We start from the raw sequence: 17,724 nt of genomic DNA on the forward strand, positions 1-17,724 counted from the left end.
AAATGTGATCCAATGTTGGATTAATCAAAACTCATATCTAATAAAAAGATATTAAATGAAGTTTTAGCCTTGTCACTATTCTATAACATAATATGTGTTAAAAGTATATTTATTAAACTTGGAATTTATTTATTATTATTATTTTTTATGCATAACAAACTTTTACAGAAAACTAAACATCTAGCCTCCTCCAAGATGGCACAGGCAAAACTTGGGAGAATTACACAATTCAAAACAGGCAAATACATCATGCTTGAGACCTTAGAGACCATTTAGCTAGATTATGTGCAGCTTTGGTGACTTCTCAATGGACCCAACAAAAGTATACCTCACCTAAGGAGCTATAGACATTCTTAATAGTCTCAAAAAAATAATGTTTTTTTTTTTTTTTTGTTATAATACTATATATAATAAATTCTCTTCCATATATATTTATTGGACTTCTGTATATTACTCAGTTCATCACTGTTTTAATTCTTAATTTACATTTTTTTTTTCTTTTAAAAAAAATTACATCTTTCGAATACAAATTCTCTATCTTATTTTTTATGTTTCATTTTATACTTTACTAATCACTAACTTGTTATATACTTTATTTGCGTCTTTATTTATCTTTTTGTTTTCTAGTCTTATTTTTCTTTTATAACTTTTGACCCTTATACAACATGGATATCATAGAAAATATATATTTTTTCAATGAAACTTAACACATAACAGAATTCAAGTACAACTTGTATTGGCTTTTTTAATCATGAAAATAATTAAACTATAACAATTTGAAAACATATAGTAACTATTTTTGTGTGTCAAACTTTAGAGTACTACTTGAAAACAACATGTTTCTCAAAAAAGAAAGAAAGAAATTAATATCAACTTATGGAGTTTCTTTTTGAGGGAGTTTCAACTAGGGATATCAATGTTTGACTCAACCCGCGAACACGACACGGATTTTTGCGGGTTAGGGTTGTGCCTTAATGGGTTTGGGTCATAAACGAGTCAACCTGAAAGTGACACGATAAAAAATGTGTCATAAGTGGGTTAACCCGCATAATCCGCAATAGGCACGTTTGATACATCAATTTATATGTGTCAACCCGAAATGACTCATTTAACACAACCTGTTCAACTCGTATAACAGATAAATATTCATTTTATTTTAGATTTGTCAAATACCTTTTGTATCCAACATCTATTTTAAATTTAAAAAGAAAAGTGAGTAATTACAAAAACTTACAAGGGATATAATTGGAAATTGAAATTTTACAAACCCTTGATCTCCAAACCCTAAATCTCTAAACCTTCTTATAAATATCTTTTTTAAAATATATATATATATATATATATAATTTCAGCCATACTACTCACTCTACTATCTTATAATCTCATGCCCAATTTTCAAACTCAAAGTCTCAAATTGGTTATTGCTCTCTCTTTCTCTATGGATGATAATCGTAGTCATAATTAGGATTAGTCTACTATTTGCTCCAATTCTTTCAATATTGATACTTAACATTTGGCGAGTTCCAAGGATATTATATTTTTGTTGAATTATGTTATTTTTGTTAAACTATGTTATTTTGTATTTGGGTTGAAGTGTTTGCACTTCTTTTAGAGCGTAAAGAACTTATTTCTTATTGAATTATATTATTTTGAATGTGGGTTAAAAACTTGAAGTGTATGCACTGTTTTTAGGATTAAAAAAAAAAAAAAAATTCTAAATGGATGTTATATTAAATATTATGCATGTTGAAATGGGTTGGGTCAGGTCTACCCACTTTATTAACAGGTTGGGTTAAGGTTGAAAGATCATGACACGATTATTAAATGGGTCGGGTTAGGGTTGAGTCATTTAGTTAAATACCCCTACCTCGACACAACACGAGCCCGACACACTAACCCGAATTGACACCTCTAGTTTCAAGCTATGATCTCTACTTCTGATGAAAACTCTTTATTACCAGATTGAGACATCAATCGGTTTTTGGTGTAGGCGGAAATTGAACTCCCAATCTCTTATTCAATCATAAAAAACTTTACCAATTAAGCTAACTGAAACTCATATTTATAGAGTTTTTATATATAATTATTTCCAATTTTTTTTTTTTTTTGATATCCAATTTTTATTAGTTATACACATTTTTATGAAATGTAATAGGTCACTATATAAAGAATATACACATTTTTATGAAAAGTAATAGGTCACTATATAAAGAATTTGAACCCATGACACTTTAAAAAAGTAACAGTATTTTTTGTACCTTTTCTTGAATAAAAAAATTTGCGTCTTTATTTATCTTTTTGTTTTCTAGTCTTATTTTTCTTTTATAACTTTTGACCCTTATACAACATATACAACACGGATATCAACACGGATATCATAGAAAATATATATTTTTTCAATGAAACTTAACATATAACAGAATTCAAGTTCAACTTGTATTGGCTTTTTTTAATCATGAAAATAATTAAACTATAACCATTTAAAACCATATAGTAACTATTTGTGTGTCAAACTTTAGAGTACTACTTGAAAACAACATGTTTCTCAAAAAAGAAAGAAAGAAATTAATATTAATTTATGGAGTTTTTTTTTTGAGGGAATTACAACCTATGACATCTACTCCTAATAAAAGCTTTTTATTACCAGACTAAGATATCAATCGGTTTTTGGTGTAAGTGAAAATCGAATCCCAGATCTCTTATTCAACCATAAAAAAATTTATCAGTTGAATTAACTGAAACTTATATTTATAGTTTCTTTATATGATTGTTTCCAATTTTTATTAGTTATACACATTTTTATGAAAAGTAACAGGTCAATATATAAAGAATTTGAACCCGTAACACTTTCAAAAAGTAACAGTATTTTTTGTACTTTTTCTTGAATAAAAAAATTTGCATCTTTATTTATCTTTTTGTTTTCTAGTCTTATTTTTCTTTTATAACTTTTGACCCTTATACAACATGCATATCATAGAAAATATATATTTTTTCAATGAAACTTAACACAAAACAGATTTCTAACCCAAAAAAAAAAAAAAAAAAAAACCTTAAGGATAATGTATGAAACAAAAGCAAAAGATAAAAATTGAAAAGCATACAATCTGGGGGTTGGATTTTTGATGGGGTAGAAGGACGATTGTCCCCCGCTATTTGACTCTCATTAAAAAAAAAAAAAAAAAGAAAAAAAAAGAAAAAAAAGAAAAAGAAAAAAGAAATAGATAATATTGATAAAGATCTTATAAATTTTTACTAAAGTTTAAATATCTTGTTATTAAATAAAAGATATGAGGTTAAAATTCCACCTATATTAAAAATTAATGGATGCTTTAGCTTAATAATAATAAACAATCACTATAGTTCGGGCGCTATAGATTGAAATACAATGATATCTATAAAACTTAAAATATGTACTAAAAGTTTTATTACACTTAGCTTACAATTTTTTTTAAAAGAAATTACAAATTGATGTGTCATTAATAAAAAAAAAAAACTATTATATATTAAAAGACAGATCAAATATATATTTATGAGGTGATTAAAGCCTATTAATTACATTCATTACTACATCAGTTTAAAGCTTTATGTAGTAAAACCAATAATATCTTTTAATATTTTCTATTGTATTTGGTGACAAATCATGTAGTATCCTTAGCATCACTCAAAAAAGAATGCAAGTCTCAACTTCTCGTTTATTAGGACATGTTTGATAGACTGTAATGATGATTACATAGGAATATGAATAGGTATTATAAGGAATACAAAATGTTGTAATGTAATACTTACTACTATTCATTTATTTGGTGACAATACAAGAATAGAACCTTGAAGATAATCAAATGTTTAAATCAAATTGTCTAAATTGTAATATAAGAATAAAACTTAAGATATATTTTAGGAAATATCTTACTAATATAATTATATTTTCTAAAAAATAATATTTTTAAATTTGAAAGAAAGATTAGTTATTAGTTATTTTTTATGATTTTTAATTTTCATAATTGTTGTGTATATGGAAAGTTTGTTTATTTAGAAATGTATTAATTTTAAAAATTAATACACTTTCTTTTTTTTTTTGAGAGAAAAATTAATACACTTAGGGTACGTTTGGTACATTGAATGAAAATTACAACAGAAATTGTAATCTTTATTACTAGTAATAAAGCGTGTTGTAATGTAATAACTAAACCTATTCATTAATTTGGTTGTGAATTACAACATTAGAATGAAACTTAACATTTATTTTAGGAAATATCTTACTCATACAATTATATCTCCTTAAAAATTGTTATTTTTAAATTTAAGAGAGATATGTGTTACTTTTTATGATTTTTTATTTTTATAATTGTTAGATTTATATGGAAAATTTGTTTATTTGGAAATATATTAAGTTTTGAAATTATTGCACTTACTAAGGAATAGCTAATACAACATTTTAAAGAGGAATAGTTATTCCTCATTTTGAAGAATAGCTATTCATAAGGAATGACTATTTCTTGTAATAAAAACATAATCAAACTAAAGAATAACTAAACCATAATAATGATTATTACATTACAACGCCTATTACAGTCTACCAAATATGTCCTTACTAAAGAATAACTATTATAACAATTTTAGAGAGGAATAATTATTCCTCATATTAAAGAATAGTTATTTATAAAAAATGACTATTTTCTATAATAAAAATATAATCAAATTACTAAATAACTAAATTATAGGAATAACTATTACATTACATTGCCTATTATAGTTAACCAAACTTACTACTCCTATGGCTATATAAATGGACGAGGCCGGCAGATGGCAACAGCATAAACCATATTAGCCTCCCCCCTTCACTGCACTAAACCCATAGAGACTTTGGTCATCTTGCTTCTGTAACATAACAACATGGCGATATCTCCATATCGATCTAATAGTAGTGCTCTGAGCTTTACCTGCTTGTCCGACAATGAGATCTTGAGCCAAATTTATCCAACCCACTTCCACGTTAATGAAAAGTTGGATGTTGAATCTCTTTTCATTATGGCCGAGAAAATCCTCAACCGTTCCACTCTGGTGGTTGATAATTTTTTGCAGGTATAGTATTAGTATACCTTCTTTTGAGAAAAAAAAAAAAAAAAAATTTGGGTCTGAAGGTTTACACTTCAGTAATTCACACTTTCCTCCTCTACCAATAGACCATGCATGATAATTTGGTTTTAGAATTTTATTACAATGCTTAGTTTAGACCTTTAGCATATTAGTTATATATTAAGACTTTTTCTTTTTATTTTTTGTTTTAAAAAATGTTAAGACCGTGATATGAGACTCATTAATTGTTAATGAAATATATGCTCGATCAGTTCTTTTTGTCCCCTGGCTTTGTCCTATTAAAATGCCATGAACACTAGCTTTGACACCTAATTACAGCAAGAGCAGGGTACCCAAGCAACCATTGAACATTTGGAGGAGAAGACCCCCAAAGCAAGTTTTAGTCCACCCTTGTGTTTACTCAAGAAAATTTCCTTTGAGGTAATTGCATTTTTTTTTTTCAATTCCCTACTTTTTGTATTAAAAGAATAATGATCAATTTCATATATATAATATCAAAGTGTTCTAAATATTGCTTCAGACACCATTTCAGTTTGTCCATTTGAACAAAACATTTTTATAGTAGCCTATTTCAATGTATTGTTTCGGGGTTATTGCTAAAGGTTTTTATATATATATATATATATATATATATATGTGTGTGTGTGTTACAAAATTTATATACCTAAGTCTACATCATATGATATTATACCATACCTAATTATTAATTCAAAATCAATAATATGGACATTCCTAATATCATCATTACATAATATGAATATATAACATGTGATATATAATTAAAGAAAAAAAATATATAAATGAAGATAATATGAATATATAACATGTGATATATAATTAAAGAAAAAAAATATTAATGAAGAAAAAAACTATAAAATATATTAATGAAGAGCACATTGTTAAAGGAAGATAATAATAAAATGTCATATGTGAGTGAAGTAATATTAAAAAAAAGTTGATGAAAAAAATAATGATTTATTTACATATGAGCCGAAATCACCATGCTAAGTAGAATTGACCGAAATGAAAAGAATAAAATAGAATAGTTGGGATTTAGAAGTAGATAAGTAATTTGTTCTGGTTAATTAATTGAAATAAAAAATTCCATCCGTTTCGGGCGGAATGGAATGGAATTCATAACTAGTATATATAGAACCATTTGGTCAATGACACTATCTTTTTATTTATTTACTCACATCAAATTTATTTATTTATTTTTAAATGTCAGATGCAATGCAAGGAACCAGGTTATCTAATTGCGCATGCAACAACACTGTCAATACTTAATTTGTTATCACGCTATTCCTGGGATGCAAAGGCAGTGCTGACCCTGGCGGCTTTTGCTTTGGACTATGGAGAATTCTGTCTGCTTGTGAAAATTCAGTCATCGGAGGAACTCGCCAAATCAGTAGGAACACTCAAGCGAGTACCTGTTCTCTTAAAAGGCGTAACAATGCAGAAGAACCAGCAAGCCTTTATTGATCTTAACAAAGTGGTTAAAACCACACTGAAACTGATTAAATGCATCTTTGAGTTGGAGATACTGTCCAATTTTGATTTTGACACAATTGATGTATCCGAATTGGCAACAGTGCTGGGCCGTATCAAATTGGATGTTTATTGGGCTATTACAACCATTGTAGCAAGCACAACTCAGCTATCATCCTGCCTTTTTTTTGATGAGTAAGTTCTAGTTCAAGCCCATATATATTATATGGCATCTTCAAATCCTTACTTAGTAGTCTTAAAGAAAGTTTATCTTACATCTTGATAAAATTTGCAGTTATTTTGTGATTTAAATCTTAAAACATTATTTTGCAGGGTTTATATAGTAAAATTTATAATTTCTCTAGCATTGTTAATGTAATACAGTTCTATTATTGACATAGAAAAAATTTACCGAATTTTTCACTTGATATTTCAAAAATGTTAGGACCACAAATAAAGTCACAACTTGCCCACAACTAAAATCACAACTTGCCCACATAACCAATTGTGAGTGATGGAGTCCATAACTTCACCACTCACAACTCACTACATAAATAAGTTAAAACAAAGTTGTGACTTTAGTAAACATTTGATAAAGGAAAATATTGAAGTCATAAATTATTTTACAAACTTTTTTACAAATGGCTGAATGAGTTGTTATTGTTAAGTCAAACAGTGATATTAGTGGTGAGTCTAAATAAAAACTAGTAAAAATTTACCACATCAATAGTTTTTGTAAAAATGCTGTAAAATACATTATTGGTCTTACCATATCACAAAAACACAAGCCAGTTAAGGATGATATAGTCATATAGATGCATGGTATATACTATATACCATCTTACAACTGTTAAAAAACCATGGTTCTGTTGATTTCCAGGGACAAGAAACAGGAACTAAACCCCTTTGCGGATAAACTGAACGTCATTCTCACCGAACTCGAGAAGCAGATAGTAATTTGCAAAGAACAAATAGGTTAGTACTTTAGCGATTTCATTTATGATGATGCAAACTTCCTTGCTTGTTAGTTGTGATGCACTGCACATTAAATTAATTCATTGCCTTAAAAGATGGACTACTATAATGATGAAAGATGTTGGTTTAATGCAGCGGAGACACAGGATTACCGGAAGCTCGTAAAACTTTTTCAGACCTCTATGGAGATCACGGAGGTACTTCATGAACTGATTGATCCAACAAACACGATGCAGCCACTGATTGATGGTTCTACTAAAACACAGGTTTGCTTTTCTAGTACATGCATCTTTTGTTCTTGTATAAGTGGATGAGCTCACTCAATAATAGTTTGATTGCCGTAATATATATATATATATATATATATATATTTCTGCTCTAGAAGTGCGAGTGTTGTCGGAAAAAAAAATTATATTGATCTATCAATTTTATTTTAAATAATGTGACACTATATATATTATTAAATATCAAAAATAAAATCTTAATCATTGCTTTCTCACTAGTTGTAAGCAATAAATATATATATATATATATATATATATCAGGATTCTTCATTTGATTTTCAACATTTTGCGTCTATAATACCCTTATCTTTTAGTTAAAGGTTTCTAAATAATAAAAAAAACTGGTTAAAAGAGTAATTTATTATTTTTAAGTTTTAGGCCTTTTTCTTTATCTTATTCATTCAGTTTAAAACTTAAGACACTATCTCTATCTCATTTTTAAATATTATTCCACGTTGGCACATTACCTTACCTCTTTCTTTAATAAAAAAAAAAAAAATACAAACAGTTATTTATATATAGCTTTTAAACATTATAATATTGAACCAAAAAAACAAAAAAAATAAATGAAAAAGAGTGTAATCTCTCTCTCTCTCTCTCTCTCTCTATATATATATATATATTCTTTTTTCTGTATGGATAATTTAGTAGTTGGGAGGTAAAGATTTGAATCTTAGATATTTCGTTAAAAATATTAAAAAATGTCAATTTAGTTACAACATTTTTGACAAAATATATATTTGAGATTATATTATTTGAGTTATTCAAATAGACTTGTATACTTAATAATAATTAAACCCTATTTAGTACGATATATATGGATTATTTATATTATAAATTATAATTTGATTTCTTATAAACTTATTTAAAAATTTACATTATCCAATTTTAAGTTTATATAAGTATATTTTTAATACATGTATACATATAAATAAATATTATTATATATACCCCAATTGAAACCTATACTCACGAACTTGTTTAGAATCACATTATCATATATATTTGACTATGGTTCGTTGATTATAGTCAAACATATACTTAAATTTGAGCTTCATTCTTTTACTAATTAATTTTTTTTACTTGGGTCGAACTCAATCTGCTTATGAATAACTCATACCATTTAATTAAAAAGCCTTAATTTTATAACTTTCCCACAAAATTATGTGAGCTAAGGTGGGTACATGTTTTTTAAAAAATAGTAGACAACAAAGTTTGGCTGACCAATATGTGAATTGACACATAAGAATTTTCTTACCGAATCAGTGCTAAGACAAGTTTCTTGACATGCACCCATTAATCTATCGCACATATTGCAGGTTGAAATTGATGTCCTGAAGGGGAAGAGTGTCTTCTTGTTCATTTCAGACCTAGAAATCTCCAATGATGACATTTCAATGCTTCAGAAAATTTTTGATAAAGCAGGGAAGGAGGAGGAGGAGCAATATAAGATTGTTTGGATCCCATTTGTGGAGCAATTGAGGGAGGGCTTGGATAAGGAATTTGAGACAAAGCGGTCTACAATGCCCTGGTACGTAGTGCGTTACTATTTACCAAAAGCAAGCTGTAGGTTCATCAAGAAGCAGTGGAACTTCAAGGTTAAGCCCTTACTTGTGGTGTTGAACCCTCAAGGAAAAATGGAATGTGAGAATGCCATCCTAATCTTCAGTATCTACGGAGTTGAGGCCTTCCCTTTCACCAGCGCAAAAGTGAAAACTATGGAGACGGATTTCAGTTGGCTTTGGTCACCGATAATTAATGCTAATTCTGAGATTGAAAACTGGGTAAAGTCATTTCACAGATCTAATGCGTGCGCAAACACGAACATATAGAAAATGCTAAGCCTACTATAAAAAACTTTCAAACGGACATGATATTGAATATAACAAGATAATAATAAATGACCATTTGAATTATTTTTTATGATCGGTGATATATCAATTTATAAGACTTGATAAAATTTATAGCAATTCTAGTATCACTTATAGACATATATATCTCTTGCTCATTCAGATCAAAGAGAAGAAATACATCTTTTTGTATGGAGGCCAGGACAACGAGTGGATCCAAAAATTTCCTGAAGGGGTAAACGTTCTTGTTGATCACGACTTGATAAAGCAAAAAGGGATATCTATACAGTGGGTGTCCGTCTCTGAGAGCGAAGGAAATAAGGTCGACCTAGAGTGCTTCTGGACCAACATTGAGAGCCTGTTCATTTCCAAGGCTCAAGGGAAAACCCAGATAGACGTGGTGGCTCGAGAAATCCAGAAATTGCTTTCCTACAAGAATGAGAAAGAATGGGCTATGCTCACCAAAGGGTCTAGCGTGGTATTGGTGAGTAGTGGCAAAGTTATTTTGAAGGTGGTGGAAGAGTTTGAACAATGGAAGATTAAGTTAAACGAGAAGGACTTCGAATTGGCTTTCAAAGATTATCATGACGAGGTTTTTAAGGATGAACAACACATCTGCCACCACATTGAAATTCCATTCAAGCCTGGGAAAATACCAGAGACCTTGGAATGCTCCCATTGTCATCGCATCATGGACACGTATATCAGTTACAAGTGTTGCCACAACGATGGTGCTGCAGAGGCTGTACATTGAGTTGCTACCTTACTTCGGACTTAGTATTGCTACTAAATTAAATAATGTGGTTATATTGGTAACCAAATGAGGTGAGGTGTGCTGTGACTATTAAATATTTTATGTTTTATTATGATGTGTGATCTAATGCCACTAGAAAAAGGCATGTAGTGTGTTATATTTCCTACTTAAAGAAGCCCCGAGGAAAGGGCAGAGTGTATGTTTTATTGGTCGTGTTATTCCTTTCTCTTGGTTTATGAAAGGAAATCTGTGTAATCATATTCATATTGGTATTGATATATGTTTCGTCACTGTCCGTTTGGGAACAGTTTATTTAGTTGAATTTGAAAACTTTTTGCTGAAAGTGTAGAAAATAGATTAAAAAATAAACTAAATAGTATAATGGGATCTATGAATAGTATCAAAAGTCTAGTGGGACTATGAATAATAGTAAAAATAAGATAAAAGTGTAAATAAGTTGAATTTTTCAGTTCATCCCAAACGAATGCTAAGTGTTTGTTTGGTTTGTGTTTGCGTTAGATGTGTCTGCATTTCTGACTCTTTTTCTTTTTTTTTTTAATTTTTTATTATTATTAAGGACTAGCGCCTCTTGTACTATTCATGGGACATGAACAGTGCAAACAGGCAAATGAATAGTATTTTTTTGTGTGAACAGTAACTAGGAATTATTCTTTTATTGTTTTCAATTTTCAGTTTTCAGCAAAACAAATGGTATCCAAACACATACTAAGTGTCTATTTGGGACAAGCTGAAAATTTCAACTTATTTGCAACTTTAGCATTTTTTGGTACTATTCATGGGTCCCATTATACTTTTTGGCTAACTTTTACCTTCATTTACATCACTTTCAGTAAAAAGTTTTTAGTTTCAACTAAATAAGCTGTTCCCAAATGGATACTAAGTCTCATCATTTTTCATAATTTTTTATTACAATTTTAATGTGACAGATTATGAGTAGATGTCTATTACTTATATATGGATCAATTATTTTTATTCATTGTTCAAATTTTGACACATCACAGTTGTGGCAAAAAACAAAAATGTAATAGCTTGTGGTAGTAGATTTTTCTTCCCCTGGTGAATAATTTCTTCCCCTTTGGGCAGATGGCAGTATAAAAATTCAAAATTGGGGATCGATTAATTGACCTCATTCTCGAAGGGTACTCTTTGACTTGTAGTGAAGCCAAGCAAGCCCAACAGGCTTTTAATTTTATCTCTGATATCCAGGCTATTCTAGCTCCTTTTAGTTCTTAACCAGCCCACTAGATATCCAGGTTAGCAAACTTGGAAAGTTGAACCTTCCGATTAGAACCGTGGGGCCTTACCCCTATGAAAACTCTTTCACCCCTATGTGATCTCTTCCACCTGTTTCCATAGGTTGGACTTTATACAATGTGACCATTCTTGAGATGGTGCTTTCTCCACTCATATTTATGGTAGGGTTTACAATAAATTTGAGAGAAGAAATCACAATTTCTCCATATTTGAGGAGTACCTAAAAATTTTCCCCATTTATGCTTATTTTATTTGTAGTTTTATGGATTTAAAGAGTAACATACATTCTTATTTGAAAACAAGCAAATTTGAATGCAAATATTGTGATTGATATAGTGACTAATGGCTATTTTTTTTAAAAAAAAAGTATGCATATTATAATTGTTTGATAATTTTATGTACATTATAAATTGCAAATTACACTCCTAAAGTTTAGGGGTGATAGGATTTTACACCCTGAAGTTTCAAAATTTAGATTTTGCCTCTTGAATTTTGGGGTGTTTGGATTTTACACACTGACATTTCAGAACTTGAACTTTACCCCCTAAAGTTTAGGGTTGTTTGGATTTTACACACCCAAATTCTAAAACTTTAAGGTGTAAAATCTGATCACTCCAAAATTTTAGGGAATAAAATTCAAACACTTCTAAAATATAGGGGTAAAATCCAAATTCTAAAATGTCAGGATGTAAAATCCAAATATTACCAAATTTAAGGAGGTAAAATTCAAATTCTGAAACATTAGGGTATAAAATCCAATCACCCCTAAACTTTAGGGATGCAATTTGCAATTCACCCTGTTAGTTATTACTTTAGTATTATGAAATTGATTATACTTGTTTTTATTTTTTTATTATATATATATATATAAAATAATTTATACACATGAGATATAAATAATCTTAATGTTGGCAAGGTAAAAAATATTAAAATAACTCTTTTGGAAAAATAATTTTTCCCCATTTTGGCAGATGGCAGTATAGAAAGCCAAAAATTAGGGATTAGTATTCTCGAAGGGTAGTCTTTGAACTTTATTGAAGCCATGTAGGCCCAATCGATTGGAAAATTCTTAGGTACTTCTAGAGTATGAAGAAATGGTGCTCCTTCATTTCACATTCATAGTGGACCCCACTATGAATTTAATGAGTGGACCCCACCATGAATATGAGAGGAGGAAACACCATTTTCCATACTTCAGGAGTACCTAAGAATTATTCCAATTGGCTTTCATTGACTGGGGGTAAAAGGCCTATCATTTTTGATATCCAGGCTATTCTAGAGTCTCTGAGTTCCTAGTCAGCCCACTATCTATTATGAGACTTTACAAAAATGGTGCTAATAAAGTAATAAATTTCTTAAATATCGGGGTGTTACAACCGCCCTTTCTTAAAAAATTTCTTCCACTATATATATATATATATATATATATATAAATTATTCCACAAAATTGTATGCACAGTAAGAGTTTTACCTTGTGGCATCTGCTCTTGATGATAACTCTTTATCATCAAACTAAGACACCTATTGGCTTTTGGTGTAAGCAGGGATTAAACCACAAATTTCTTATTCAATTATCAGAAATTTTACTAATTGAGCTAATTAGAACCCAAAACATGAGTAAGTTTTATTCAACTTAAATACGTGATTTAAAAATAAAAAATAAAAAGGTAAATTATAAATTATACCCCTAAAATTTAGGCATGTTTGGATTTTACACTCTGAAGTTTCATAATTTGGAATTTACCCCCTAAAGTCTGGGAGTATTTGGATTTTATATCCTGACGTTTTAGAATTTGGATTTTACCCTTTAAAGTTTGAGAGTATTTGGATTTTACACCCCTAAATTCTAAAGCTTTAGGGTGTAAAATCCAAACACTCACAAACTTTAGGGAGTAAAATCCAAACACCCCTAAAATTTAGGGGGTAAAATCCAAATTTCGAAACGTTGGGATGTAAAATCCAAACACTTCCAAACTTCAGGAGATAAAATTTAAATATCCCAAAATTTTAGAGGTGTAATTTGCAATTTACTCAAGATAAAAAAAAGAAGTTTTATTTAGATCTTAAATTGGGTGGAGTGAAGGTGCATATGGATATTTTGAAATGTAGGTAAGAATAGAGGCGGTAAACATAGGGTCTGATAGGAATGGAGCCAAAACTTGGAGTTATAAGGGTGACTTTGTTGTTAGTTGTGTGCAGTGACTTTAGCCTCTGGCTCTGTTGCTACTTCGCTATTTAAGGTTTCATTTTTATGAAAAAAAAAAAATTTTAAAGGCCGAGTTGTTTGTTCTGGGTAAAATTGGTTTATTGAAGTTGTACAGATGTTTTTTTAATGGTCTTTAAAAAGAGGAAAATGTTAGAGATACAAACTTTTTTTATTTTTTTTATACAAATTGCTGATGTGACAAGTGATTATTGATAAGCAAAAAAGTAATGTAAGTAGTGGGCCAAATGGAAACTAATAAGATATTGTTACATCAACAGTTTGTAAAAATATTGTAGAACAATTTGTAACTATAGCACTACTTTTAAAAGAATCAATCATATTATTAATGGGGCAAAGTGTAATTTCATAAAACAAAATTACTAAAATTAGTACCTATGTATATACTAATATATATATATATTAAAAATTTGGGGGGGGGGGGGGGTAGGGGTGGTGGATTTTCCCTAAGTCAAAGTGTGGCTCTATCCATGGGGTTTGATATTGGAATTGCTTAATAGTCATTTAACCAAAAGTTCAAACAAGTTTGAGCTGCAAGAATATGGCCAAAACACGCAAATTCAAGTTAAATTCAAATCAGGGATAAATTCAATTTATGGAGCTTCTATAAAATGATAAGATGATGCATAAAATTGTTAGTGAGTTGATTGGTCACATGCATGCCAATTAGGCAACCTAAAGAAGAAAAGAACCTATAGAAAGCATCGTTAGGGTGTCGGCCAAAAACCCTCCAAAGATTAACTTAATAATAAAAGAATCTCCAATAACTCAAAAGTATAAGAGCTTGGAAATTTCATCTATCTCAAGGGAGAGGGGGTCTGGTGCTTATATAGTAGTGTAGGGTTGACTGAGATCCTTTGAATGCGGGAACTTTCCTTATGGGAAAGATTTGGAGTTAAGACCCCGGGATTTCAAGGTTTCTCTTTCCATATGGGGAGGATCTAAAACATGTAGTAGGGTTTTCGTGGTCGCAAGTTGTTTCCATATAAGGATGCATAAGTGGGGAACATATAAGAGTTTATGGGACCCAATGTACTTAACCATTGGTATGCATAACAAAATGTTTGGTTCATACTCAACCGTCCGTCTAGCTCACGTACATCCATCCACCGAGATCCTTCACTTCTCAAGTCGCACCACACTTGCCAACCATCTGTTGGTTTCCATGTGCATGCCATCCGTTGGGACCAAATGCGTGGTATTTGATGGGTCTTCTGCAAAGCTGACAATTGTTTCGAGATGATGGTTTCGTTGGGTCTTCATGGAGGCGGGGTGAGATGTCTATCTTGACAGGTCAATGAGTTAGGAAATATTTATGTAGATAATACACCTATCATAATCATTTAATTAATTGGACATGGTCAATTGATCGTGGCCTATATACAACAAGGGTGGTACGATAGAAATTCATTACTTTTTATTATTATGCTATAATACTAATCGATTTTTTATATAGGTGGAATTTGAATTTCAAAACTTTATCTATGACTAGTCATTAACCCATGCATCGGCTATTGTGTATATAAATGTTAACAATTTTTTGTCTCTTTCTCTTTGATTGTACATTAGGATTCTAGCCTCAGAATTTTCTATCATTGATATGAAACATTAAATTACATAATGAAAAATATAAATTAAACTTAAATTAAAATTAAAATTAAGATTCCAATCCTTAACATCCTCAATTATAAATATATGAAACACAAATTTAACGAACTAGTTAATTAATATTTAAAATAAATTGAAAGACAACTTTAAAGTATTCTTTATATCTTCTTCCTTTGTTGCTTTGTAGTAGTCACTAAATAACTCCTTTTGTTGTGCAATTAATCTGAGTTGAATTGTCTCTGTGTTTTCTAACATCTAATTTTGATTGTCACTGTGTTTTTCCTTTTGGTTATTTTGATAGTGTGCTTTTGCTGTTATGTGGACAACGTTGTAGTGTTGGAAAGGAAAGGAAACCATGTTGGCGAAAATTGTATGCTCTCTTCTTGTTTTCTCCTTGTCAAATCATAGTCAACACCATAGCCTTTGTCATCCTAAATATTTTTGAGAATTCTAAGTATTTTAACACATATACGGGGAGAGATGAGAAGATTTTAAAAAAACTGACAATGGTTTATATTTAAAAGAATCTAACTCTTAAATCCACCGCACAAATTTTAAAGTGAAGTTAAACTTCTGCAAATTGACTACAAGTGCCAAACTTAATGTCGTTGATCAAATGGCCGAGAGGAGAAAGCCCAAATTCTGTGTCCCTCAAGGCGTTAATTACTTGCACCGAGTCAACTAATCTATTCTCCTTTTTAAGTTTTGAAAAACCTTCTTAATAATAGTACTAAAATATATACAACCATTCCAATCCTAAAAACTAAAGTAACTTTGAGTTTACAACTAAAATAGAGTACTGCAACCGTAGGTCCTGAGTAGTTTAGTACTTAAATTAATTTTATTATAATTTGATAATAGTGATTTGTTAATTGTTTGTATAATTGATATCAGCGGCTTGGATAATTAAATTAAATTAAATTATCATTATAAACTTGTTTATTTTATCAATTTGATGTATTGAGATTATAAAATTTAATATATAAGTTTTCATATTTCACAATAACTTGTGGGGGAAAGATATACAATTGATGCAAACATGACCTCTCATGTTGTTTGCAAGTTAAAGTTAATTTATAAAATTAAGATTTTTTTAGTCATTTCTTTATACATAAGAACTTTATTGTATTTATCTTGCCCCCCCGGAAAATATCCCGGACGATGCCACCACCTCTTGCTAACCCAAGAATCCAAGAAGACAAATACTAACCAGCCATGAAATCAATTTATGTGATCCTAATTAATGTTGGCGAGGAAAAAGCATCTCTTTTGGCAGAAGGCAGTACACAGAAAGCCAAAAATTAGGGACTGTTGATCCCATTCTTAAAGGGCACTATTTATTGAAGCCATGCAGGCCCAACTGGCTTTCATTCACACGGATATTAGTCCGAATCATCTCTGATATCCATGCGATTCTAGCATCTCTTAGTTCCCTCTTTTTTTTTCTTTTTTCTTCTTTTGAGAATCACTTAGGGTCCGTTTGGATACAGTTGAAAATTGAAAACTGAAACTGAAAACTGAAAAACACTGTAGCGAAATAATTTTTAAATGTGTGAATAGTATCGTGGGACCCATTTTTAATGAAAAAGTTGCTGAAAAGTGAAATTTGTGGGTCCGTGAACAGTACACGATGTGCTGTGATTGGTCAAAAAAATTTGAAAAGTCAAAGTTTGCGGCTACTGTTCATTGAACAGTGCATGAATAGTAGCCGCAACACCCAAAACGCATGAAAAAAAAAAAAAAAAAAAAAAAAAAAAAAAAACGCAAACGCAGGATTGGGCAGAAAACGCCCAATCCAAACGCACTCTTAGTTCCTACTTCCTCGTCAGCCCACTAGATATCCAGGTTAGCAAATTTGTCAGCCCACAGGCCACAGCTTGGCAACATGGACCTTCCAATATGATCTCTGGGGCTTTATCGTTTGATCCTTGTGATTCTGACTCCTCTTCCACCTGTTTCTGTAGCACCAAGCTAGTCTTCCTATTCATATTTGCTTTCGGGGGAAAAAAAGGGACCTATGAATATAAAATTTTCTCCTCTCGAGTTGAGGGATTTATGTGTTATGAAAATGATAGGATCATTTTTTATTTTGTACACCATATACTTCATTTTTATATTTTTATTTTGTACTCCATATACTTTATTTTTATATGGTGTACAAAATCGTCA

The 17,724-nt window shown here is 30.2% G+C and overlaps 1 protein-coding gene across 1 annotated transcript; it reads left to right on the forward strand.

Annotated features, from left to right (window-relative positions):
• Nucleotides 1-4,837: 4,837 nt before the first annotated feature.
• On the forward strand, nt 4,838-10,736 carry LOC115981979 (protein SIEVE ELEMENT OCCLUSION B-like). The gene is made up of 7 exons (XM_031104444.1): nt 4,838-5,082; nt 5,416-5,517; nt 6,326-6,780; nt 7,466-7,560; nt 7,696-7,826; nt 9,164-9,628; nt 9,858-10,736. Exons 1-7 carry the CDS (start codon nt 4,894-4,896, stop codon nt 10,446-10,448), a joined length of 2,028 nt encoding a protein of 675 aa, XP_030960304.1. The 5' UTR covers nt 4,838-4,893; the 3' UTR covers nt 10,449-10,736.
• The last annotated feature ends 6,988 nt before the right edge of the window (nt 10,737-17,724 follow it).

The sequence above is a fragment of the Quercus lobata genome, chromosome 3 (genome assembly GCF_001633185.2).
Source record: "Quercus lobata isolate SW786 chromosome 3, ValleyOak3.0 Primary Assembly, whole genome shotgun sequence".
Taxonomy (NCBI): domain Eukaryota; kingdom Viridiplantae; phylum Streptophyta; class Magnoliopsida; order Fagales; family Fagaceae; genus Quercus; species Quercus lobata.

Excerpts from the sequence above, each read along its gene's own strand:
- LOC115981979 (XM_031104444.1), top strand. The coding sequence starts at position 4,894 with ATGGCGATATCTCCATATCGATCTAATAGTAGTGCTCTGAGCTTTACC. Across the intron at positions 5,518-6,325 it reads TCAAGAAAATTTCCTTTGAG|ATGCAATGCAAGGAACCAGG; the intron begins GTAATTGCATTT and ends TTTAAATGTCAG. Across the intron at positions 7,561-7,695 it reads AATTTGCAAAGAACAAATAG|CGGAGACACAGGATTACCGG; the intron begins GTTAGTACTTTA and ends GGTTTAATGCAG.